The sequence below is a fragment of the Chroicocephalus ridibundus genome, chromosome 3 (assembly GCF_963924245.1).
Source record: "Chroicocephalus ridibundus chromosome 3, bChrRid1.1, whole genome shotgun sequence".
NCBI lineage: Eukaryota > Metazoa > Chordata > Aves > Charadriiformes > Laridae > Chroicocephalus > Chroicocephalus ridibundus.
In genome coordinates, this window is record NC_086286.1 from 102,345,448 (window position 1) to 102,371,065 (window position 25,618).

General features: G+C 39.0%; 1 protein-coding gene across 2 annotated transcripts in view; it reads left to right on the forward strand.

Moving 5' to 3' along the window:
- Positions 1–22,268, forward strand: part of HMGCLL1 (3-hydroxy-3-methylglutaryl-CoA lyase like 1) — an 88,484-nt gene extending 66,216 nt beyond the window's left edge. For both annotated transcript variants that reach the window (XM_063330295.1, XM_063330297.1), the window contains exons 8-9: positions 12,360–12,485; positions 16,821–22,268. In XM_063330295.1, coding sequence (XP_063186365.1) covers positions 12,360–12,485; positions 16,821–16,934 — 240 coding nt within the window. In that variant the 3' untranslated portion in view covers positions 16,935–22,268. The remainder of the gene's footprint in view (positions 1–12,359; positions 12,486–16,820) is intronic.
- The last annotated feature ends 3,350 nt before the right edge of the window (positions 22,269–25,618 follow it).

Below are 25,618 nucleotides of genomic sequence, written 5' to 3' on the forward strand. Positions count from 1 at the left end.
TTACAGTACAAATTAAAATAGCCAGGCTTTCAGAAATAAAAACTTTTTGATCGTTTTTAAAGATAAATGAATGATAGTTTTATACACTCCATAATTTTTGCCAGTTTGCATGTTTTCCTGTTTGTTTAATTTTTTTCTCCTTTGTTGCTTAGTGCAAGTGCTATATGGTGACAGATTGTCAGAGGCAAATGATGTGATTTGCTTAACAGAGTCCTTTCAAATGCATAAAGTAAACAATTATAGAAGGAAAGATTTTTCTCTGATCTATGTTCACAACAGTAATATTTTGCTTGAACTGAGTTGCAACAATAGGTAAGAGTTTTTAATTTGATGTAGTATCTTTTCCTCTAAAGAATAAACTAAGCAAACAGAATAAAAGTAGTTTTAGCAAGGCAATGTAATACGGCATCTATAGTAAAAGATAAGATGCTAAGCTGAATGCATTTTTAAACAAAAGAAGATTTTTGGCTTTACTGTTGGCAGATATATTGGATGAGGAATTTGCAACTGTCTTTTTTAAAAAAAGAACTTTGTTCAGAATAAGGGAAAAAATACTGCAAGACAGATTACATTTTGTGGCTCCCCACCTTAATGTTACCATTTAATTAGTCAATGTATTGGAAGGGAAGATTCTTTTGAAGGTATTGTAATGTGATAAGGTATTGTAATGTGATGAATATTATGAAATTGATCCAGTTATAATGGAATAGTAGAAGCTGAGAAACTGTCACACTTTTTTTTAGTTTCCTGCATTCTGATGAAAATCACGGTGAAAACTTTATTTGAAATAGAGATTCACACTGCCTGTGGTGTCCAAAAAGATGCCCTATTTGATTGCATCTTCTTCAGTCACATTACTGTAGTTATTAACTGTTTAATCCCATCCTGGAATTCTACTCCGGACATTATATTTTAGCACAAAATGGAAAGTTCTGCTTCCTTGAAATTATATAGATGAATGACTAAAACATATATTCCAGAGCTCTTAAAGGGACGTTGCTCCTTAGTTCTGAATCTTTGCAGTAGATGCTGTATTTTCCAGCAAGACCCTAGTGGTCCCATTTGTTAAATACATTTGTCTGAGTCTGAGTCTTGAATCAAATTAAGCATGTGCATAGCTGTTTGCAAGTTCAGGGGCTACTGAGTGAGAAAGAATTTTAAGGAAAAAAGTACTGATAGAAATAACATAGCTTTTGTTTGTTACAAAAGATGTAAAAGGGAATAATCAAATTGAAAGAAAACAGAAATATCTAATACTTTATTATACCGTAATGTCTAGCGCAATATTGCCATAACTTTTGCCTAACTAATTGGGAATCTAGTCTTTAGTTTCTCTACAGAACGAGGTGTGCAAGAATGAATACATTTGGTTTTGTTGTTGGGTTTTATGGTTTTTGATGTTGTATTTTTTTCCCTTGCAATGATTTTCAGTAAACAGATACCAGTGAAGAAAAAAAGAAGCAGTATAACTACTGTAAATATTTTCTAAAATGTCCAACTGAAGCCCCTCAACCTCTGGTAGAGGCCATACTGTGGAGATTGACAGGGTAAATTACCAGTTAATGTTTACACAACAAAACATATGCCCAGTACAATATCCTACACTGATGTTACTGAAACCAGAGTCCGGAAATGTACAGTGGAAACAAGACGTGGTACTTTTCTTGGGCCAACACAAACAGCAATTACAGCACAGTGTGAGAGAAGTCATAAGAAATACTACTGCGTATCAGTAGTTCAACAAAGTCAGCACTTTTGTGTAATTGCAGGGGAAAAGGGCTGAAAAACATTACAGATCTCAGCAAGAAATGGCCCTTTATACTTTTAAACTGATCCTTGATAAAACAATGCCGGGGTCATGAGAAGGCTACTCTGCCAATTTTGCTTCACTGTGGGATCCATTGACATCTGGCTGAGCTGCGGAAGCTGGAAAACTTCTTTAATATTCTCTTGACAGTAAAATGGACATGTGGAAAACATTCTAATCTGTTAATCTTTGGTGCTCCTGAAGAAAAAGGACATTTGGCTTTATACTTTGTGATGATAAATATTAAGTCTCCAGATCTAGCTGTAAATAAGTTGAAAGCATTTGAATGGAGAATGCAGTTCTTATTTTCCAAATATGTGAGAAGATGGATATGCACCTGTGTAATCCAGATGACGTAATAAATGCCAGGAGGTTTTTTTCTAAGGGTAGTTTACCATACGTCTTGGCAATCAGCTTTTCTTTATGCTGAGTATGTTTTGTCAATGAATATTGCGGAGCAGAGTCTCTGAACTTCCTTACATCCTACGTACTAAAATAGAATAAAGTATTGTTTCACTCGGGGGATTATGAAAATAGAATTGAAAGAGATTCAAAATAGTAGTTATGGCTGAATAAAAAGTGCAGGTTTTATTTAACAGCATTAACTGTACAAATTATTTTTGGCCTAGACTTTAAATCTAATATGGAGTGATAGTGAATGATGGAGATATACATCTATTCACATTAAGATGCACAGTTCATTTCTGTTGTGAACTATATCTCCAGAAATGAGAAGAGGAATCTCTCACATTAGAAAATAACTGCTATGAGCATATACTATTGAAGCATATATTGTGTATATTAATATAAAATGCAAAAGGTACCGTGGATTATGGAAAAACTAAACTAGAATTCACAATTCTGCACATCCTTGCAGTACATTCTAAATTGTTCTGAACAACTGAAACAATGCATAAAGATATCACTTTTATGCACTTGATGAAAGTTGAAGTGATTTCCCCATTCTAAGTAGCAAATTACATCATTATAACACATGTACCCTGTTGAAAATGTGTGACTTCCTGTAGAAAACTTCAAGTATCTTCTTTTGCAAACTAAGAAACTCCGTAAATTAACACAGCTGTTGTTCTCCCCACCTCGTCCCCCCCAGAAGATGAAAACCATAAGAACATTTAAAAAGACACAAACATGCTTTTGTTCTCTGATACAGTTAGGTCCTTTTCTTTCCGCTTGCTTAATTAATCAATTCTGATATTTCATTGATTGCTGTTGAGACCTGCAAGAGGAATCAAATCTATGAACTCCACCTGCAGGTTAGAGCTAATAATAATAGATACAGAACCCACCACCATTCCGGTGTTTCCGAAGTAGACGAAAACTTAAGCTTCAGCAGGATCTTCCATTTAGATGTTGCCATGTGTTTGTGAAGCACAGCGCAGATTGGGTCTCAAAGAGAGAAAAGCCATAGGCAGGAGTTTTGTGGTTCACTGCCTGGGTGTCCCACATTCCCCAATAGTGGTATATTTATTTAGAAGGAAGGTGACGAAAAACCCGAGCCCCAGGTAGAGTAGTACCACTGCTTGACTACTGCATGTATTTGTGTTTGGCTGCTTGTGGGTTTTTTTTTAGGTCCACTGCTGAATCTGCTGCATTTCTAAGTCAGCTGAATCTTTCTGTGGTGGTTATTGGGGGGGGATGATTTGACTACAGCTGAGCTTGATTCCTATTAAATAGGTGAAATGGGAAGGAAGATGTTATAATAGTTGAAACAGTAACGTGAGCAAGTTTCTGGAAAGCATAGGTACTGACAGCAGAGGAAAAGCCTTGGAAGCATGAGACAGGAGTAGTCATCTACTTAAATTGTAATGTGCAACAGATCATTTAATATGCCATTACTGCCATCGTGTTTGTGATAGTAGCCAAAACCTTGTGGTATGCGGCAAGACAAGGGAGACTTGGACTGAAGGGTATTTAGCAACTGCTCCCTCTCTTTGTGTATCATCACATCCAGGAGAAACAAGTGTAGGTCTAGTTGACAACGTGTGAGTGGGAACAATACTAAAAGTCACTACTATCTCAAAAGGTCTTTTCACTCTAAATGTGGAAGCTCGTTATGCAGCTGAGATGGGAAGCACTGGGTGAAGCTGAAGTAGTCAAAGAAGAAAATGTTCTTGCACTAGAGCTAACAGGCATCAATCTTAGCGTCCAATAACTTAACCTGGGGTCTCACCTTTAGTCTGCCTTAGCGTTTCTTGGAGAAAGCTACTCAGAGGAAGACAGAGAAGAGGCTGACCTTAGCATACATTTTCAGACACCTGAAGAACCCATTAGAATTCCTAAGGTCATCTTGGGGTCCCTCCACCCATGTTGGTCCGTTGAGCTTCCATAGCTTCCACACCAAGGAGCCGGTGGTGGTTTTTAGACTGCGAAGACCACACATGTTGTATGGGTGATCAGCCCCAGACAGGAGCTGATACTTCTGTAGGACTCCAGAGCACATCTGGAGATGAGCCCTGGGGACGCGCGGGAGGTCCCCATTTCTGCTGAGTGGCAGGTGGGTGTGATTTCAGAGATAATACAGGGAAAGAAAGTCAAAACAAAGTGGTTTTTGTGGGTGGGTGATGTTCCTGGCTCTAGGGGAGTCAGGTGCTGCTGTGTGAGGGCTCTGGCTGAATTGAAGTCAGATGGGATTTTAAATGCTGTTACCATTTCGTTCCTTTAGATACCCTGATGCTGACATACCATAATACTACTGTGGAAAGAAAATAGTTCTGCTCTGCTTTCCCAGCTTTCTTATAAATGCCATTATTGCTACAAATTTATTTTATAAAAATAGAAGTTTTCTGCCACCCACCTATCTTATTTGCTCACATTGGTACAAGCTAGTGTCCTCTGCCACTTGGTGCATCATGCTGAAAGTGTTCTGTTTATACAAAGTGAGGGAAATTACACCTCCAGGAACAGTTTTGGCCACCCAGCTTGAGCTGAGGAAATTGGTCTTCCTGTAACTAGAAGGGCTGGGAGCTGGCAGAAACTAACCAGGACTGAACAACAAGATCAAAAGAATTTGTAGTTTCTTTCTAAGGTAGAGATACCAATAAAAGGGATAGCTAAAATCGATGAACTAGGTTATGTGTTTCCTGAATGTAGAAAAAAAGAGCTTTTTCAGATACTGTGATGCTTGTGTCAGATGTGACATTTTCATTGGTCGGTTCATATGTTCCACATTTGCCATATGCATTTTAAATACTAGATCAGTGCCTTTCCCTGATTCTGCATAGTAGCACCCTGTCCTTTTTCAGTATTGCAACTCACAGTGAAGTGCGCTGTCTGCAGCCTGCATCTCAAACATTGATTTTTACCTGTGGTTTCATCCTTCATTCAACTCATTCTCAGCTGATGTCCCATCATTCAGCCATTATGATAGTTCAGACATTTTATTTTAGTAGGTATGTCCCTACCCAGCTTATCCTCTGTGAGCCATCCCTTGCAAAGTGAGTGGATTTTCTTTCTTCATCGAACCTTCACTGTCAGCAGTTCCAAACATGCTTTCCCCAATCCCAGCAAAATTTTCCTTTCCCAGAGAAACCCTCTAACTTTACTAACAAGTTAAGTAATTTTTTTGTCTTCCCTGCCCATTCAAAGTCCTCAGTTTATTTTCAGGTTTATTTTTAGTCATTTATGCTGGCATGTAGCACGTGAGAAAAACCTGGTTGTCACCTGGCTTGCGTGTATGGCACAGACAACCTGGTGCGTTTTTTGCATCTCTCGACCTGATGATTCTCTCCCCAGAGCTGCCCTTTGCCTTTCCTCTCTGGTTCCCCCTTTCCCTCCAGGCCCCAGGATTATTATCTGCTCTGCTCTACCCGTTTAACTCGTCTTCTGACTGTGTCCAGACTTAAATCTGTAACATGAATATCCTGCATTTTTAGATCAGATTATTCCACAACACATAGCAAGCAGACAAACTGTTAAACCCCCACAGGTTTACTCCAGAGCAGCAACTTCTACTGAACAGCATCAGGGGCAACAACTACTTGCTTCAAATCAGCAACAGCTGAACTGGGAAATCTGGTAATGCCCTGGGTTGCTTGGGGAGGGAAGGAAGGGAGACTGGAAAAGTCACTCAGTGCTCTGATGGTCATCGCGTCTTTCTTGGGTTTCAGGACCTTGAAATGCGTCTCCTGCTCCCCCTGCAGGTTTTGTGTCCCTTAGCAAGGGAGCAGCTCGAATTGTGTACAACCCCGAGGGAGCAAACCCTAAAGTCTTGTAAATAGAACAGTGCACATATCCAAAAAGGAGCAAAATAAACCTGCATAGGCAATACTAGTAGTGATTTGTGAACATCTGCTTCCCAATATTAATTTTTTTATGGCATAGGATTTTTATTAGGCCTTTTTAAGCATTTCAAAATCTCAAAAGCAGTCTCATGTTTAATGAGACTCCAGTGGATTTCCTCTAAATATCCACGAACATTCTCTGAAGAACTGGATCCGCAACACAGATCTCAGCTGCTCTAGCCGGCCGGTGAGAGGTTTTTTGTGCAGGTGACTCACTGTCAGCCAGAGACACAGATTTTCCGGTTCGGTTTCAGAGAAATTGCTTCACAGTTCTTTGTTGGGTTTGAGGAAAAGAACACGGTCAGCTGCTGCTCTCTTGACCCTCGGGCATTTTAGCTACCAGGCTGAGCAGTTCCTGACACTGAGGTGGAGCTTTCCTAAGCTCGTAACTAAGTCCAGACCCTGTGTTCTCTTAAACTCAGTATTCCTCCTGTGCCAAATTTGAGAGTGCAAAGCTACGAGAATATCTCCAAGAAGCTCGTGTTAGAATTATTGGATATTAGCATAACAGAGCCTTTTTCTTCCCCAAAACTTGTTCTCGGAAGTGGCCAGCCCCATTTTTCACTAAAACTTTCCAAAACAATCCAGCCTGAAGCAGAGACGAGGCATGGAAAATATAAGCTCCAGCAGTTAAAGGCTGACAAAGTAATAAACAACTGAAAGTAGGGCCTTATGATGGAAAGTGTTAGGGAACTTTAACTCTAGATGTCATTGCCAGCTTTGCTTATAATAAATGTGTCAGTAGCAATATGAAAAGATGTGTGCAATAAGTTAAAGGAATGCTGTATTGACCTATTTTGTGCAGCACGTCTGCCCACAAATGGCTTGTATCTCAATATGTTTCGGGAGAGAAGGATTTTGTTTTCACTGAATGTATTAATTTTCTAACTAAATGAACTGGGAAATTATAGATTTTAATGTAACAGTGACACCCTGTGGTCAGTACTGATGGAGTTAACTCTGAAAAGTGGCGTTTTCTTTTGTGATACATTAATCTTTAGCAAGAGCGGAGAGAAAAGAAGCAGGAAGGAAATGCAGTTAACTTTCAGGGTTTTCCACAGAGAGATGTTGTCTCATTTTATTGCTTTACATGTAGAAATTTATGCTTCTAATTGCTCAAATGCTAGAATAATATTTATTTACATACATTTGTTTTATTGAAATAAAGGGGTATGGCAAGCCGTGCTTTTAGACAACTTGATAATGTAACTTAGAGAAAGGTCTCTGCGGGCACAGCCACCTTTCAAAGTGTTGCTGGCAGAGTTATTTATATTTCTATGGTTATCTCTGTCTCTATGGGAGAAGGCGTTTTTCCTGATGGCATACCAAGTAGTGGTGGGTAGCAGACTGGTGCCAGAGAGATGCAGTAATATGACAGGCACCACACCACACCAAGAGTTCCAGCTAGCGACTGACAGGGCTGCAGGATTAAATAGTGTTAGTCTTGTTCTGTCTTTTGTGTGGACAACCTTTGACCTAACATCTGTAGGTCCTCCTCTTACTTCTTCCTCCCTTCCTTCTCCCTTTCTTTAAAAAATGCTGAACTAATACAGCAGTTCTTTGTCACAGCTACGTGCACCTATCTTTAAGGCACTGTGGTACTGAACTTTTGTGAAGGTTCAGTACCACATGATGCTGTGGCCCCTAAACTTTGTGGGACAGCAAATCTTTTCCTGTTTAATGCATACCCAGGATCCCTGATAACTATGGTTTCAAAATCTCATAGTTTAAAAAAAACCCTAATTTATGAGAGACCTTGTTTCTAGCTTCTGATTTATACCTCATGAATCCCTGGAGTTACTGATGCTGACCTTGCCATTTTTAAGAAAGGGACAAAGTTAAACTTCTGTCAGATGGAGCCAGGTTTAAAGATCAGTACGGAAGGAGACTGACTGTCCCAACAAGAAGTTTTGGGAAGGCAGTAAAGCAAACTGAGAAACATGAAGCATTTATTATTCACTGGCAATAATGGTTTCCTGTTAAAACTGGCTATTTGACAAAGGTGATGAATTTAATTCCTTGCTCTCTCATTGGGGAATTAGGAAGATAGCATGGGACAGGAGCAAAAAGTCTTTTGCCTTCTCTAGAGAGTTAGCTAAAGCTAGCCAAAGCTAAAGTTTGGAAGATGTTCAGGAACCACTGTCAGAAATTTAGCGATTATCAAAACTCTACAAGTGTCAAAAAAGATGGGAGCGCTTAAGTTGTCCTGGAAGCCAAGTCATTGTTCACCCACACAGACATCCCTACGTAAGCAGCTCTGTGAGTGCTCGTCTAGGACATATCCTACGAAATAGCTGCAGTGCAACTTCTCATGAATCTCAGCACAATTTAGTGCCTGTCAGAAAGTGACAACGAGACTGTGGGCTTTTTAAAGATCTCATATTGACAGTGGATGTTTTGCAAGCTCAAATTGCTGAAAGGCTTGAAACTCATTATCTCTTGTAAAAACCTGACAAATATTGGACATGTAATGAAGGAAGAAGCTTTGTTTTACACATTATGTCAATTTTTAGCTTTTCTTTTCGAGCCCCTTCTGCTTCTAATGACTGCAAAAGCAAAACAGCTTCATAGCTGCTCAGACTTGCAGAGAAGTTATTTATTAGGTGCTATTTCAGACTCTGTACTTGGACAGGCTGGGCTGTAATATTAACCTCCAAATTAGTTAGTAGTGCTGCTGAAGGATGTTTTCCAACATCTGTTTTTAGCACTGTTAGAATAGAGCTTGGAGTATGGAGTATTTAAGGACTTTTTGAATGGGGCCACACTGGAGATGAACTGCAGTGATTCTGCACATGAATCAGAAAACACATTATATTTGCCCGTACCATATGCAAAAGCAGACAGATGCAGCTGTACCTGCTGCTGAAATAGCAGTATGTTGCAGTGGACATCTTATCAGAAGCGTTATTAAGAGACTTTAAAGGACAATATCTTAAAGGCAGAGAATCCCACTCATCACGTATTAAAAGCACTGATTTGAAGACATGTCAGATTTGGAGGTCAGTCAGAGCAGCTGTATTATATACACCATGTCAAGACCTTGTCTACAACTGGCTGAATGTTAAAACAGCAAATTCATCCTGATGCAGATACAATTATTTATACAGTACTTCTGGGAAGTAATGGCTTAAGTGTCCTGTACTAGGATGAAAGCCACCACACTGAGGATGTTGCCAATGTAAAGCTGTGACTAGACTTTCTCCTTTTTCTGTTTAGCTAGAATAGTTGATGCTTTAAAAGACAGAGCAGTTATCATGGTCCATCATCTGGAGGTTACTGCTCCCACTGCTTACCCAGCAGAAGACGTCATTTTTTATGCTCTTACATGTACGTTAGGCTAAAATGACTGAGCTCACTCCAGTTTCCAGTGGAGGTAGTTCGAATTAACTCAGAGGAGGCTGCCTGAGAATACTAGGATGTGCTTAGCCAAAGATTTGTATTTCATGTTACCTTTATATTGCTGTGTTAACCCATACACCTCCATGTATTCACAAACACTTTCAACAAAGAATAATAAGCAAAGTATACCCAGTGTTATTAGGCTTGCACTGCAAATGCAGAATTACAGTGGCATCACGTGTATTTGTACAAGCTTATTAAGAAATTATTATGTATGTATATCCAGTGCCTTTACCAGACACACCGTTTAATGCTGGCAGTATATTGTATATTGGTTTTTTTTTTCTCCCAGTGAGATCCCTGTGAAGGACCGGAGCAGGCTACTGATAGTAGTATAGGTGACCTAATAATATAGTATCTTTTTTATAAGAAAACTGGAGAGAGACTTTTTACCAGGGCATGTAGGATGAGGGATAATGGCTTCAAACTGGAAGAGGGTAGATTTAGACTAGATATCAGGAGGAAATTCTTTACTGTGAGGGTGGTGAGGCACTGGAACAGGTTGCCCAGAGAAGCTGTGGATGCCCCATCCCTGGAAGTGTTCAAGGCCAGGCTGGATGGGGCTTTGAGCAGCCTGGTCTAGTGGGAGGTGTCCCTGCCCATGGCAGGGGGGTTGGAACTAGATGATCTTTAAGGTCCCTTCCAACCCAAACCATTCTATGATTCTATGATTCTATATGCTACTAAAGCTGTTTCTGAGCCTGTTGATCTTTCTTGGGAGTTTAACAGCTTTGCTGTACCTCAACACATTATTTGCCTATAGCTTTTATCCCTGTGTAAAAGTTACTGAAAATAAGTACATCAAGAAGAATGCTCTAGCAGTTATGACATAACCTGACAGCTGGGGGAAACTCCATGAAGGACACTTTTCTTCTACCTTTTCATTCCTGAAACTGTGATTTTTGATGGAAATCTCAAAATCAGCCTGAAACAGCAGGCACAGTAGTGTGATTCATGCATGTATCATACCAGCACTTCTACATGTTAGTCTCCCTTGTCTCTTCCCCAGACCTTCACCGTACCCTGAGTCTTTCCATTAAGAGGCCTTAGGTGTGTTTCTACAGGGACAGCAAGCCTGACAGCTGACACTGTGAAGCTTGAAGCAATGACTTCCAGAGTAAATATATGAATCTTAGCAGCTAATGCAAAAAGAGACAGAATTTCCAGTTGAAAGCTATCATAAACGCATATCCTCTGTGTATTGGACACAGATGTGTTGTATAACACATTTTCTGACCGGTGGGTTATACAAACAAAGTGTGTGACAAGTGACTGAAATGTGAAACATGTACTTTAGTGATTCACTCCATAATTCACAGATTAGTGTACTTTAAAGTACAATATCCCTTCTTAGAAAGTCTCATTGTGTGAGCAATATTAAACAGTACAGTCTTGCCTGTCACAGTTATGCACCTTGGCTCATTTGAGGTCTTTATTACAGCCCTTGAGCAGCTACTTAGCTCAAGATAGTGTTCCCTGTCTGAGAATAGGACCTGGGACAAAGCTTCATTGGATTATTCTTTATTATTGCCCTCCAGAAATGTTGGAACTTCAAAGACCCTGTAAGGCCAATGATGGTTAAACCATGCCTGTTACTCACGTTTGCAAGTCAGTAAGATCAGTTTAGAGGCCTGATGGCACAGAGACTTCTGTTGCCCTCCTGAGGGAATGACCTGTCTCCGCAGGTTAAGCTTTGAGCCTGAGCTTCTCCTTCACTGCCATGCATACAACTAGCTGGCAAGGTAGGCAAAAAATGATGTCCTGCATGTAGCAGGTGTCAGGTCCCCTTTCCGAATATACCCAACAGTGGGGTTTTTTAGTTCTGAAATAAACTTCCCTAATGTTTTGTTGTATTTGCTTGTTTTTTCAAGTCTTAGTTTAAATGAGAAAGCTTAACACTGTGGCTCAAGTAGTCACTTAAAAAATATTCAAAGATCGTAACCTGTATCTATGGAGAACTTCCATGCTATCCAAGCTATTAGTTATTCCAAGCATCTTAAAAACTAGGCTTTTGAACACTGCTCCAGGACTGTGCTAGGGTGTGAAATTTGCTATTTTGGGGGTTGTGTTTTCTTATAGACTGGAGAATACCATAGACAATGGGTCAGACTCACCAGGATAACGTTCTTTAATCTTTTATTTCCAGTTGATTTAAACTCATGAACTCTTTAACAGATCTGTCAAAATTTAATTTTTCCTTATATTGTGGTGTTCAGTTTGCGTGAAAATACCTTGTAGTCTTCCTCTAAAACAAGAACAAAAAATTATTTACGTGGTGGTTTCATGATGTCTAATAAAGAAGAAAGAAAAGGAAATGAAAGGAGAGAAAATGCTAGGAGGGAAGTTCCTTGTGGAAGAATAGCCATTAATATAAAACACATTTTAGAGAGTAGATGTCCCAAAATCTTTTGGCTGACGTGGAAATCAGATGCTAATAGTAAGACTTCCCAATTGCAAAGACTTAGACATATGCTTAAAATCACACATTTGAATAAATGCATTGATTGTGTTTGGTTGCATGTAAGCCTTTGCAGGAATAGATGCAGGGTACTTAAAAACAACATGTAGAGGGATAAAGAGAGAAAAGACATAAAACTCTGTTTGACTCTAAAACAGCAATCATCTTATATGCCAAAATCACGTGTAATGGACTGTTAGTTCTCTGTTCCACATCCTGTGTTTGAAGAGTCTTACCTTATAAAGATATCAGGACTGACACTGTTATAAGGAATTTCGTCCAAGAACCACATCCACTTGTGGAGAAATGTGTATTTTATCCATGGTCACTAATATGTATAGTTTATAAACGATACTCTGTGCTGATGTTGGATTTTTGTGTTGCTATCTTCCAGATGGGAGTTGCTGTAGTAGATTCATCGGTTGCAGGACTGGGTGGTTGTCCCTATGCAAAAGGTGCTACTGGAAATGTAGCCACAGAGGACGTCATATACATGCTTCATGGTCTGGGAATCAATACAGTAAGATGTTTTTACTTTCTACTTACGGCTTCAAGGAAAACGAAAATATTTTACTAGAAAACATACGATGCATACCTGAAAATTACTTATGCTGTACAATAAAATATTGGGAACAAATAGTAGTTTTTCAAACTTAATACTTCAACATGCCTTGACAGATGACATGAATGATGTTGTCTTCACTAACAATTTAGAGTAGAACTGGTTTTCATATTTAACAGAAATTTGAATTACCCCTCTCCCTACCTGGAGCTATGAGGAGCTCAGTAGCAACTGCGTTGAGTCATTGCTCTGCCTCGGTAACCACAAAACCCCCACTACTATAGACATTGCTCCAGAATGCTGACCAGCTCTTCGGTGGAAAGACTGAGCAGACCTCAGCTGTTCTCACAGAGTTTTGGATTTGGTTCATAGTGCTTATTAATTTATTGTCAATTTTTCTGGCTTCAAAGCAGAAAAAAAATGTGGTGTTTGGAGCCCGAGAAACAGGACAATGCTATTTTGTCAGGTATCCACTTAATATATTTCAAAATTGTACAGAATCTGTTACTGGTTAGCAGACTTCACAGTCATTTTTGTTTCCAGCCCTGTTCTTGGAAGAGAGGGCAAAACAGCTTATCTGCACTGAGCTGTGCTTTAATGAACCTCAACAGTGAGCATCGACACTTCAAGAGCACGCATTTAGTATCCCTGGTTTGGTTGGCATGTTAATAATTCTGTATTCCTGGGAACCAAGTAATGCTGCCTTCTCCAAAGAATGTGCTCTTTGGTCTTCCTGTTGGTCATCGTTGTTCTGGAAATGTGGCATAATGAGTGTGTACTAACTCAAGCAGTAACAGTGACTTTACCTTTAACTTAGTCACAGACTTTGAGAGTCAAGCTCAAAGGAGAACATATAAAGAGCTGCCAAAACTGCACTGTGTGTGGTTTGTATTTAACCTACTGTAGAAAGAAATTGGAAAGCCTGGTGTCTGAAATAGAAAGATCTGAGTTACTGGGGAGCTTATCACTTGTCTGTAGGTTGCAGTTCAGCATGGCATACATGCCGACTTGAGTTCCCTGACATAAAAGAATCATAGAACTTGTTTCTGAATTGTGCATCCCCTGAGCACTGTCAAAGCGTATTCAGTACCTTACAGAGTTCACTGTAATATTTATCTGCTTTCTTGTGCTTCTTAGGGAGTTTTGGGTAGATGTCAGATACCTGTTTAGAAAAAGTTTAAGCACAAGTGTCCATTGTACACGTGGACTCTGTTATGAACTGTTCATGTGTGCTTTGGGGTAGCTTTTTTCATGAAGAAGGTGTTATTCTTTTGAAACAACACAGTTCTTTGGAATAAGGAGGAGAAATCATGCATTTCACTTTTCATTGCTGTGCACCTTAGACTTAGGCTTTCAGTATAGCCTTTCCTTGGGCAAAATACGCATTAACTTTTCCAACTGACTCAAAGCAAAAGCAATCAATTAAATAAAAATAGCCTGATTAAATGAAATATACTTAGTTCCAAGCTTCTTGATAAGATTTATTAATCAGTTAATGATCCGGTGTCCAAGCAGCATGCCCTAAAGGTTGATACCGAATCCCATGGAGATAAGGATCTCACCATCAAACATTCAGTTCTCGCTTTTTAAAAAAAATTTAGATTATGCAATAGCAAAACACAAGGTTTTGCTCCTTGACGCTGTTCTGGCCCATGAAGAAAAGAGTGGTTTACTGGATGAGAGACACAGACCCTCAAAATTACTACCTTAATATATGAGCTTTGGTCTTTGCAGTGCTGGTTAGTTTTAGTACCAAAGCCAATTCTGTAAAATCATTGTTGCAAAAATCTATTAATATATCCCTTTTTGTGTAATGGCACAAAATGAAGTTATAATTACTAATGCTGTCCATTTGCAAGGAGTGCTTTCTCATGTTCCTCTCAGCTATGCACTAAAGCTTTCATTCTGTTGACTGAAGTCACTTAAAGTGTCAACCAAAGGATGGAGAGTATTTAAGCGTACATTATTGAGTTCAGATTGACTAGATACATCAGAATAATAATTGATGCTTGTTCTATGCTGTTCTTCAGAACACGTAACCAAGAAGTGATGCGTGAAATGAATCTCTAGGAGGCTAAATGTGAAATAATTTTCTAGCAGAGCCCGTCTACAAAGAGATTTATTGGTTGTACCATGGTAATGGATAGATAATTATGTCATAGATCATTAATGCTTATGAAACTTCGTAGGGAGACATGTACTTTCTATAAAAACAGTTTCTATATGGTTCCTGTGTAATTACAGTAATAGTACTTGTGCTTATGATGCCTTCAAAGTGCTTGGCAAACAATAAGCCTTTCTTAGAAGCAACTAAGTACTGTTAGCCTCACATTACTGACACTGAAACCGAAGTTCAGAGAGATAATAGACTTGGTATTTATGAATGCCGAATGAGAACTGATTAATTGAAGTCAATGGGAGTTAAAGGACTTTGCCTTCTGGCAGAAGCTTTTCTGACTTAAGGCACTTATCCAAGTTCCCATTTACTATTGGAAGTACTTGTCTTTGTGTTTCATGGTTTCATTCCTTTGTGTCAAGGCATAATTCTGGATATATGGAGTGGTTACCAAATACTCTTAAGTGTATTTCTGAGTATCTATCTGAAGACATACTATTTTGACTCAACAACCATAAAAACACCTGTCATGACTCTTTTCCCATCCCCATCTGCAAGTCATGCTTGCGAATGCTGCGTTTTGTGCCCCCACGGTAATCCTCTTTGGCTCACGACACTTACATAAGAAAGACAATGGAAGAGGCGGAGATGCTTGTATTCCATTTAATGAATGTGAACTGTGAACCTAAATTTCTTATCAACACGTATCACATTATGCAGTATTACAATGCTGAAAATGTGAATTTTGTACAGTTTGGGGGTTTTATTTTGCCATCTTCCGTAATCTAACTGCCAAGTAAGTCTATGGTGGTATGATTCTCATTCCTTCCTAGTAAAAAAGCACAGATTCTGTAAGATTTTTTTTAGATTTTGTTATGTGCAATAGCACTCTACAAACTAAGCCTAAGTAGTGACCAATAAAGGATAAACAGAATGAGCTGAAATCACCCCTGTTATAAATGTATTAAAATGAGACAGTTATAAAAGGGTGTCTTTGAACAATATGTTTTAGACGGTGCTGTATACTAGATCTGATTGGAAACCTTGAAGCATTTTTTTTTCAAATTAAAAATGTTTTTGATTACATTTCTATGAAGTAATTTCTATTCTCATTAACATTTTTGTCCAATTCCAAGAATGAAAAAGGCAAAGTTTACTTTAGAACATGGAAATAAGCGCTAGATCCAATTAAAGGATTAAGCATCTAAATCAGGTCTTGGTCTGAACTTTAGCGCATAAATCCTTAAGTGTTATGAAAGTGTATTTCTGGTGCAATACATCTTGTACTCTTCAATGCCGAGTGACACACTTCTGTCAGTTTTATGTCACTGCTCAGTGTATTGGTAGTTCAAAGTCCTCTTTCAAATCCCTTCTACAGGAACCTTACTGGCTTCTAAATGCCAATCTTTGGAGCAAGTACTTACCAGTTATATGATCTAACTCTAAAGCTTTTACTATGCATGAATAATCCAGAAGACTAATAATGCAGTATTTTTTCCCCTTTGATGAGTGATCTGATTCCATTTTAGCAATCAGGCAGCACTGATATTTATTTTATGTTGCTTAAAAAACAGTTGATTGCTCAAGGTACATTTTTCTAGCACAGGCAGATCAAGCAGCTGCAATTTTTTGTTCAGTTGTGCTAGCAACATAAATTGTAATTTTGCATTGAAAGGAACTTCTTCAAGAAGGAGATTATATTTATTCAGGATAATGCAGGATCCTGTTTCTCACTGAACTCAATTCCCAATACAAGCGTGTTTCCTCCATTTTCCTGCGCTCCAAATGGGATGCTTATATAAGTATGAAGTTTCTTAGCATTGGGTGATAAGTACAGCACATATGTAGATGTTATATTTTACTTCCAGCTTCTTCAAGTTGTTATTCCAGTTCTTTATCCCAGATTCTTTTGAGTTTGGAAGATACTACTAGAGTATTCGGTCTGCTCCTGTTAGGATAAGAAATCACCCTCAAAGTGGTAGAACCTTCCAAACAGCTGGAAGCTGTGACTATTGCGTGTGTCGCTGTAACTCTACTGATCTCCATTACCGACCTATGACATGAATCAGGCCCTTTGTTTGCAAAAATCAGACCCTGAAGTAAAAAAAAATAATTCGAGTTTGAGCATTTTCAACATATGCATTTATTATTCTTAACATTTTTCACCTCTTTTTTAGGGAGTCAATCTTTATGCCGTGATGGAAGCTGGAAACTTCATCTGTGCAGCTTTGAACAAGAAAACAAACTCAAAGGTTGCACAAGCTTCCTTCAATAATGGAACTATCAATTAAACCAGTTTTTTTTTGCAGCTTAATTACATTTGTCATCTACCTTAACCAAGGATATTTATACCAAGAAAACTAATATAAGATTACTGTTTCAGCAAAGAATCAAAATAGAACCCCTATATAATTTTTTTATTATGGGAAGAGTTACTGTACTGTACTGTCTTGTCAAGAATTGTCTGATTTGTAAGTAAGAAATGAACGACTGTAGTACAGAACCCTGTGCTTGGTACTTCTGCAGATAAGAAAAATGTATAAACACTGGCACATGTTACCATGTTTTAAACTGAATTTGTTTCTTTTCAGGAAAACTGAGTAGAAGCAGTGAATACATAGTTATTTTTTAATCAAGATGACTTTTAGGACAGTACAAATATTTGCAGTAGTTTATGAGATCCCACACTGTGTGTGGCCATTCTATTATGTGTTTTATTTATCTGAATCTTTACTTTTCATTTGTCAAGTCATTTGTGTTATGAACATGGAGCCAAATCTGAATTCACCATAAGAATTTTTTAGCAATAGCACTTTTTTATTTTTGTTTTGTTTAACATCTGTTAAGTATACGGATGACTTTATCTTGTTCCAAGACTTTGTGGTGAATGGCAGTCTGCCATATCCTCCAAATCTATTGCAAATTTCCTTATTTGTTACATATGTTAAATTTGTTGTAGTTGCTTTTTTTCGTCAACTGTATTAAAACCTAATTATATGAAGCAATTAAAAATTGGCAAGGATTTCAACCAGCATTTGGGGTAGTAGTAGTGTAGAAGGGATTTTTGTCCAGAGTCTCATAAAACAATTTGGTTTTTTATTCTATAATCTATGAATTCACATTCTCACTTATAAGTCATGAATTTTTGAGGATAATAATATTCTGATGGACTAGTTTATATGAAGGGAAACACAGTTTTTCTTTGTGCTCTACTGATAGTGATACTGTACTTTTCAATGTCTTAATTCAGCAAGATGCCAGTGAACTGCATTGTCACTTTTAGATCAATAATGGACAAATTAAAAGAAGAGCCTTATCCTATCTATAAACTGCTCAAATGCGCCATGAAAATATTGTCATTTTTTCAGTCTGAAACACAGTACTGTTATTGTTTGTGTAGGATCCTTCTGTAATTCTCTGTGTACTTAACCTTGACTTTTTCTGAAAACGGCCTGTTACCATAAAAGTCCAAAACCTTGGACTATGATCTTTTTCTGTATTCTCCATTTTCCTCCAAAATATGCAAGGTTGGAAAAGGGTAAGATGAAAGAAAGTGAAAGATAACACATAAAGAAGGAAAAGGCTGAATCATTTTTGTCTGGAACTCAGCTCTGCCAAGTTACAGCTGAGTCTCAGCTTGCCTTTGAAATTCCACAGCAAACATTTTCTGAGATCTTTTAGCCAGTACTGTAGTTTAGAATTGGCACAGTTTAAGAAAGTCAAACTTTGCATGACAGGTAACTCAAAGCTAGAAACTTGATACAAAACCCCTATCCTCTTTATGCTGTAATGATAGTCAAAACCAATAAACCAATATAAACTACATTGTTTCACTCTTCTCGTGGTAAGAGTCAATGAATAAGCAGAGAAATGTGTTCAGGTGAGGCAGGAAATATCTTGCCTATCAATCCAAAATACTAAATTGCACCCCTTCTTGCGGTATCTAGTGAGAGGACTTTCAAGTACTCTTAAAGACATGAAGACCCTGATTTGCTTGGCCTGCTCTGGATGGATAGTTGGATCACCACAGAAAATACTCTGTCTTCATTTTCCTGTGTTTTAGCTGGGGCTTTCTTATTTAGCAGCCGCTACAGCTCATATATCAAAACACGAACTTTAGTAAATATGTGTCTTGAACCATTCACAGATCTAAAAATTCTGTAATGTATTAGGTCCAGTGAAGAAGTGAGGAATCTGCAGCGGTACTTAGGTTGTACTTAGTCTAATAATTAGTAGTTAAGCCTAAATGAGGTGCCAGTTGACATCCTGAAGACTTCCTAATTCAGATGCCATTTACCCCTGAAGGCGACTAACCACACTATAATACTTTCCTGTTTAACAGTAACATTTCTTCTTCAGTTTGCTTCTGTGCAGGCACAGAATTAGCTCATTTTGAGCTGAAGTGTGGAGTTCTCATGTGGGGCCTGATGAGTGTTCTTCAATCCAAGATCCTGTGAGTGTGTTTAACCAACATAAGCAAGACTGAGCTGCTCACAGAATGAAAGTGAAGTTATCCCTTGAAAAAAAAGTAGTTGTGATGCAGACCACCTTTTAAACACTAGCCTGGATGTTGGGCTAATCACTTGGTCTGAGATTAGCTGGCTACTTAGCCTGAGTAGATTCAAATGCATATTTTTTGGAATCCTAATCAATGGATCTAACAGCCAGGCTATATACAGAACTGAAAAAAAACACACCTTCTAGTAAATCTGGATGAAGTTGTGCCGCTGGGTAGGATGGAATTCAAACTTCCTGAGACCAGAAAGATCTCAGGAAAAAAATGTCTCTGCAACGGATAAGGGTTTTTTTTCCTTGAAGATGGTGGTGAGGGCTTCAACTGTAGGCCAAGTTATGAACTGAACTGATACTGTCTACTTTTTTGCTTGGTGTACTAGCTACAACATCTTAGATAAAAGTGAGTGGTTTCACTCCTACCACAACTTTTGCATTAAGTAAAATACCTGTGTAGAACATAAACTATAGAATAAAAGACTTAGCTCTGCTCAGTTTTTTGAGGGTTCTAGACATCTATGTTCCTAACTACTGTGAAGGATTGCTAACATTTGCACTAGGAGACCCTTACACTCTGGAGTTGTTTTCAGATATGCCTCTGTGCATAGTGCATCCGAGGCTTCTCCGCATCTGGGCTGTCGTTTGCAATTCTGAGGCTCCTAACAGTCCCTATGTACTGAAACAGGGTACCTATTAAATCACGGGAATGAACAACCTAAAATGCCTCAGTTCTTTATTGGGTCTGTTTTAGAAACTACTTGTGGAGAGCCTTAAATGCAGATCCGTTATTCTGTAATGATGTGAGCACTGGAAAAGATGAGCAGTCACATCTGGAGCCCGTGCTTTACCCGCACTTTCAGCTTCAGCCACATCGTGAGTTATAGTAATCCAGGGTGGAGGTCACAGACAAATGGATTGTTTGTCAGGATCGTTACAAGGGAGGAAGAAACATAGAGCCAGATTAAAAAAAACCCAACATTTATGTGCCAAAAGTGCCACCTGGGATGAATTTAGGCCTGTGGGTCCAGGTGAGCAATCCCCACAAAATCCTTTACTTGTAGTGTGTCTGAGAATCCTGAGACATCTCCTGTTCTCGCCACTAAAATTTGTTAGGCATGTCAAGCTCTGGTGCTCTGCTTTCCTGGGCTGGTATCGTTTTGACTGTGTGGAGCGTTTTAATGCCTAATCTTTGGCTTTACAAAATTGGCATCCATTGCCCTTAAGATCAAGAGCTAATCCAGTGGCTGTGCCATGAGCGTGCATCACTCATAGGCAGCCTTGAGTTCAGCACATAATAAAGCAGTTGAGACTACATCCCTTCAAAAACACGGCAAGAACTGTAAGTGGTGTGATGGTGCTACTGCTCTCCAGTGCTTCTGACCTTCGAAATCTGTATGCTTATGTTCAGAGTGACCCACCAGTGGTGGTGCCTGCTCTTTTAGTCCCTATCAGTGTGTCGTCCCCCCCCCGAGTACATTGCTGTCACTTCATTCTAAAGCAACCCTCTGGGTGCGGAAGGCTTGCATCCAGGTGTTTGGCTTCCATGAGCAGGTGTTGCTATTACTATGTCATTATAAAAATTTTACTTATATATTTGTTAAAAGGTGTCAAGAAAAAGCAAGAGAGTTCTGAATATCATGATCGCACTGTTGGAAGGTAGGGTAATGCTGTCTCCCTGTCTCTTTTGGTGATGGTCCTCTGTAAATGCTGAAAAGGGGATAGTGGAAACTCCAAAAGCATGAGGGAGAGAAGAAGTAGTTACTGACTGCCCTATCTAAGTCTTGTTGGAGACAAATGAGATGTACCAAGATACTTAATTCTGTGCTTTGGAGACTTTCTTCTGTAGCTCACTGTATCAAATTCACTGCAGAGATCTCTCAGAACAACATGGAGATCGTCTTACTTCTGCCAGGGCTGTGGAGTACGTAAACTGGAGTTCCCAGGGCAGTCTTTGGTCTGTGTTCTGGTCTGAACTTGGGTAGGTTCAACAGCTGATCAATGTCATGTTGCTGGAATTTTCTTTAATACTTTCATAGTAGTTTTTCTTTTTCCCATGTTGTTGGCAATAGAAAGTCAAATTCCAGCTTCTTTGGCTGCTCAAGATACTATATTGTTCTAAAGGCATGGCTGGTGTGCTTTTTTGGAGAAGTTGTTCAGTTCCATTAGTTACGGGCATAATTGTTCTTCAGTGCCTTTTACGAGACAGCAATGACATGGATCCCATACATGGATAGTGCTAATGTCTTCCAGCAGCAGCTTACTTGGTAGTTCAAACTTTTATATTTTAGGGCAACTGGGCTCTGGACCGGAACTTTAATATTTCATTTTCATGTATAACCAGAGCTTATGGAAATAAGAAGTGAATATTCTGGTCTTGTGAATAAGTCCAGAGAGGCTTTGGCTAATTCTCCTTTCTTAATAGCGTCATTTTAGTTCATAAAACTTTTATTATTGTAATAAGGAGTCACAAAATGAAGACTGCAAGTCTGTGAGGTAAAATTCCTATGTTTGGGATCAGTGCTGTTGCAGTGAAATAATACTTTTCCAAAGAGTTGGTGTGAATGTTTAAGATCTGCCTATTTTTTCACAGAGTTATTTTTAAGGGGCAGAAATATTGTTTAGTTATTATGATACCTGAAAATGAGGATTCTCTGACACTGAATTTTTGTGTGATTTCTCAGACTGCCTTAAGTTCTCTTTATTGATTGTGAAATGCCTAGACAACTGACTAAACAGAAGAATCAGTCTGGAGAACCGAATGAAAGACACTTGCTTTCCAGTTCTTGACTTGCTGATCAATGCTTGTCTTCTGTTACGTTATATTTTTGAGGATTATTTTTCTCTGCAGTCCTGCTGTAACGCAGTGTTGATCCTCATTGCTGCAATAACACAGCAGGCAGAAGGACTACAGCCAAAGTCAACGTCGTCCTTTGAAAGTGATGTCGAAGAGATGATATGTTTGTTAAGGAATTGTCATGCACCCTCTTGGCTAAATGCGTTTGTGATTTTGCAGTACGTGGTGTTAAAGCTGAAATAAAATCTCAGTGTTTATTGAAACTGATACGCTCGTGTATTATGCCAGATTCAGCAGCTCTGAGTAACCAGCTCACACATACAGCATTAGTAAATACAAGCTGTCACTCCGACGTGTACCCTGTGTTGACTTTGTTACCGTGTAATCCATTTGGAGTGCATTTTCTTAGGATTACCTTTTTATCAGTTTTCCTGTATGCTTTTATAGCTTCTGAGTCACTAGGGAAACATTTCTGCCCTCCATTAACTAAACATTAAAAGCTACAGGCAGGAGTAGAGGTAGGAGTCGAAAAATTCAATAAGGCATTATCTAACCTCAGATATTCCACTGCAGAGTAGAAATCTGTGCCTTCTAAGTGATGTCTAAGACCCCCTACGCACTTCATGGGAGACTGAATAAGTTCAGCGTGTGCCCTGAAACATCAGCACGTTGACCAGGGAGAAGTCAACAGTCAAATTCCCTACCCCATGCTACCGTTGAAGTGCCTCAACATGAGGTGCAGACAGCTGTCTTCACCACCTTGAATCCAAGTATTTTCCCTGGTGGAAAGACACCCCCATGAACTTTTTTGAGAGATTGGGGATGGCGTTTGTGCTGCTTCTGTCCCATCTTTTGTGTTACTAGCTTGAGCTGACATCTAGCTCAGATGATTCCCACAACAGCCTGACCGGCTGTCTCTCCAAGCAGCCCATTCTCTCACCTCACAAACAGGTGAGACGGCTGAGGAAAATCTTCCTTTTGAAGAATTCAAGACTCACAGCAGAAGTGGAGACTTGGCCATTACAGCTTTGTAGCTTCAATACTGCGTAAGGAACAGGTAGTCCTGTGTATTTGTCTCAGAAACTCTTTACACACTCAATTTGAAACAATCTTTAGATAAACTGCATAAGAAATCTTGAAAGAAAAAACTGGAACTCAGTATGCCCCCTTTCAGATGAGAGTGTTGTAAGGCTAAAATTGATGCTTTCTCCCTCTAGCCCAATCAGTCTTCATTTCTTCACTCCCTGACATCCTAGCTCCCGTGGAAGGGGGATGAACACCACGTCCGTACCCACAATGACCTATGGCCTGGGAATCCCGAGTCACCAGTGAGACTTAATTTTTCTCAGCTGGGAATTAGGTGCAGGTGTGTCACTTTAGAGGAAAAGATTTTAATGATGAGGCTGTTACAAAGATACTACTTCCACCACAAAACTGCTCATGAAGCAGTTAGAGTCTAATCACGATCACCTGAATGCAGATAATCCCAGCAGAAATTCTTTTATTTAGTAATTAATGCCTAGATACAGTTAAGAAAATCCAGCGTCACTAGGAAATATAAATCGAATACATATTACATGTATAGTGGAGGAAATGTACTTTTCCACTAAGCAGTAAAGTCAGCCCTAATGAAGAAAGCTTGTAAAATTACGGAAGCAACGCAGTAGCCGCTAAATATCTTGCTGCCTTTCAGAGTAACTCACACACTTACCTTCCCCTTCAAGTAGATTTTACATACTTGCGTGTGCGTGTCTAAGCACGCGTATGAGGAGAGTTCCTAGCATTTAAATGTAAGATAATAAGAAAACAAAAAGTTTGTAAGACAAAGTTACAAGAGGTGTTTTTATAATTGAGGTTTAAATAAATAAGAATTTAAATGGATTTCTTCAAATTTTGTGACCCAGAGGGTTGAGCATTGCATCATTGTTTTTTGAAGTCAGACTGAAAACCAACACACGGTTCACTTCATATTTCCTATATAAAGGAATGCTTTTATCCAGCACTGATGAGAACATATGCTCAGCAGTATTTTCAGTTTGAACTTTTTCCTCTTTATGGTTTTAAGATGAAGAATATTAATATGCTACTGCCAAAATACCTATGTGATGGGAGGTAAACTAAATGCTGCAAATTGCTGGAATGATGAAGGAGATCGTTTTGATTAACAAACTAAAAATCTTTCCACTTTTCTGTTACATTTTTGTCCAAGGGCTGATTTAGTAATGAGATAGTACTTGATTGCAAAACAGGAATGAATTTTTGGTTTTATCCAGATCCTAAAGAAAGAGGAAATTCATGTTGTAATAATTGTTAAAAAGCTCTTAATCCCTCCCCCAACCAACTGCACACCTGAGATCTTGATTGCACAGTGAATCATTTCACACTCCCAAAGCCAGAAGCAAAAGTCACATTGAAGAGCTCTTCTGATCACACCATCAATTTGCCACCCTAGATCTGAATCAGTCATGGTCAAAACTGGAACAGAATTCAGTGGAACCAGTATTTCAATCCTGATGCTGTTTGTTGCGTGAGTTATGTTTAGTGGGAATTCAAAGTGCAAATTAATCAAATTCAAAATAAAATTAATTCATCAGATGCTATCATAACAAGGCAATTCATGTGCTGCTCGTGGGAACGGTTGTATAGGAAATGCCAGTCTATTATCCTGTGCTGACCAGAACCGGATCGTTACAAAGATATAACAAAGACAACCAATTGCTAGTAAATAGAAGCTTAAATCTAGCAAAAGAACTCAGCTACGGGGAGAAATCCAGAACTCATAGCCAGAAAGCGGGATCCAGAGTGGTGTGTTAAGGACCGTGACTCTCAGTACAGTGCACGGGGAGAATTAGGCACTTCGGGTATTGCCTAGAGACAACGAATAGGAAACACAGATGAGATGGGTCGTGACTCCTCTCTTGAGAAGTAGGCACTTCAGCCCCAAGCAAGTGGCTCTATCCACAGGGCTTTCGGACCACAAAAAGCTTTCTAAAATTGCTGCATTCGAATTGGAAAGGCTCACTCATTTCTTCTTGAAGGAGGAGCAAGAATAACCAGTTTCAGCAATAACATACTGGAGTCAAAGCACCAGCTGAGTCAGAGTTTAATTCCTTTTCATACTGAAAATGGTTGTAAGCCTGATCTCCTCCTACCCTACCAAGTGCTCCACCGTCAAACTCCAGGCAGCCCACCTGTGAGCGCTGCCTTACACATACGGCATTAGGTACTTGGGAACCTCGTGTACAAAACTACCCCATATGTCCTTTTTAACAGCTCTCTCAAATGTTTCTGAGTGGATTTTTTTCCTTTCCGCCAGATGAGTTCAGATCAGAAGGGTGGGTTGCAAAGATTGCCGCTGCTAGGCGGATTCATGCTGATACAGCATTTATACCGTTGCCATGTGCATCTAAAGATACGGGAATTGTGCAGCTTGGGACAGATCTGTGAATCTACACAAATGAGAGAGAGTAAATTCTACTTTTTTTTTTTTTTTTTTTTTTTAGCTTGTGAAAGGTTTAATATGTGTTAATAAATATAAAAATCTTTTGTATGCTCAACTACAAAATTCCATAATTTATAGTAGTCTTTCTAATATATATTTTATTATCGCATATGTACAACAGGCCGGCTTTCAAGAATAGCCTTAAAAAGCATAAGCAACCGAGCAGC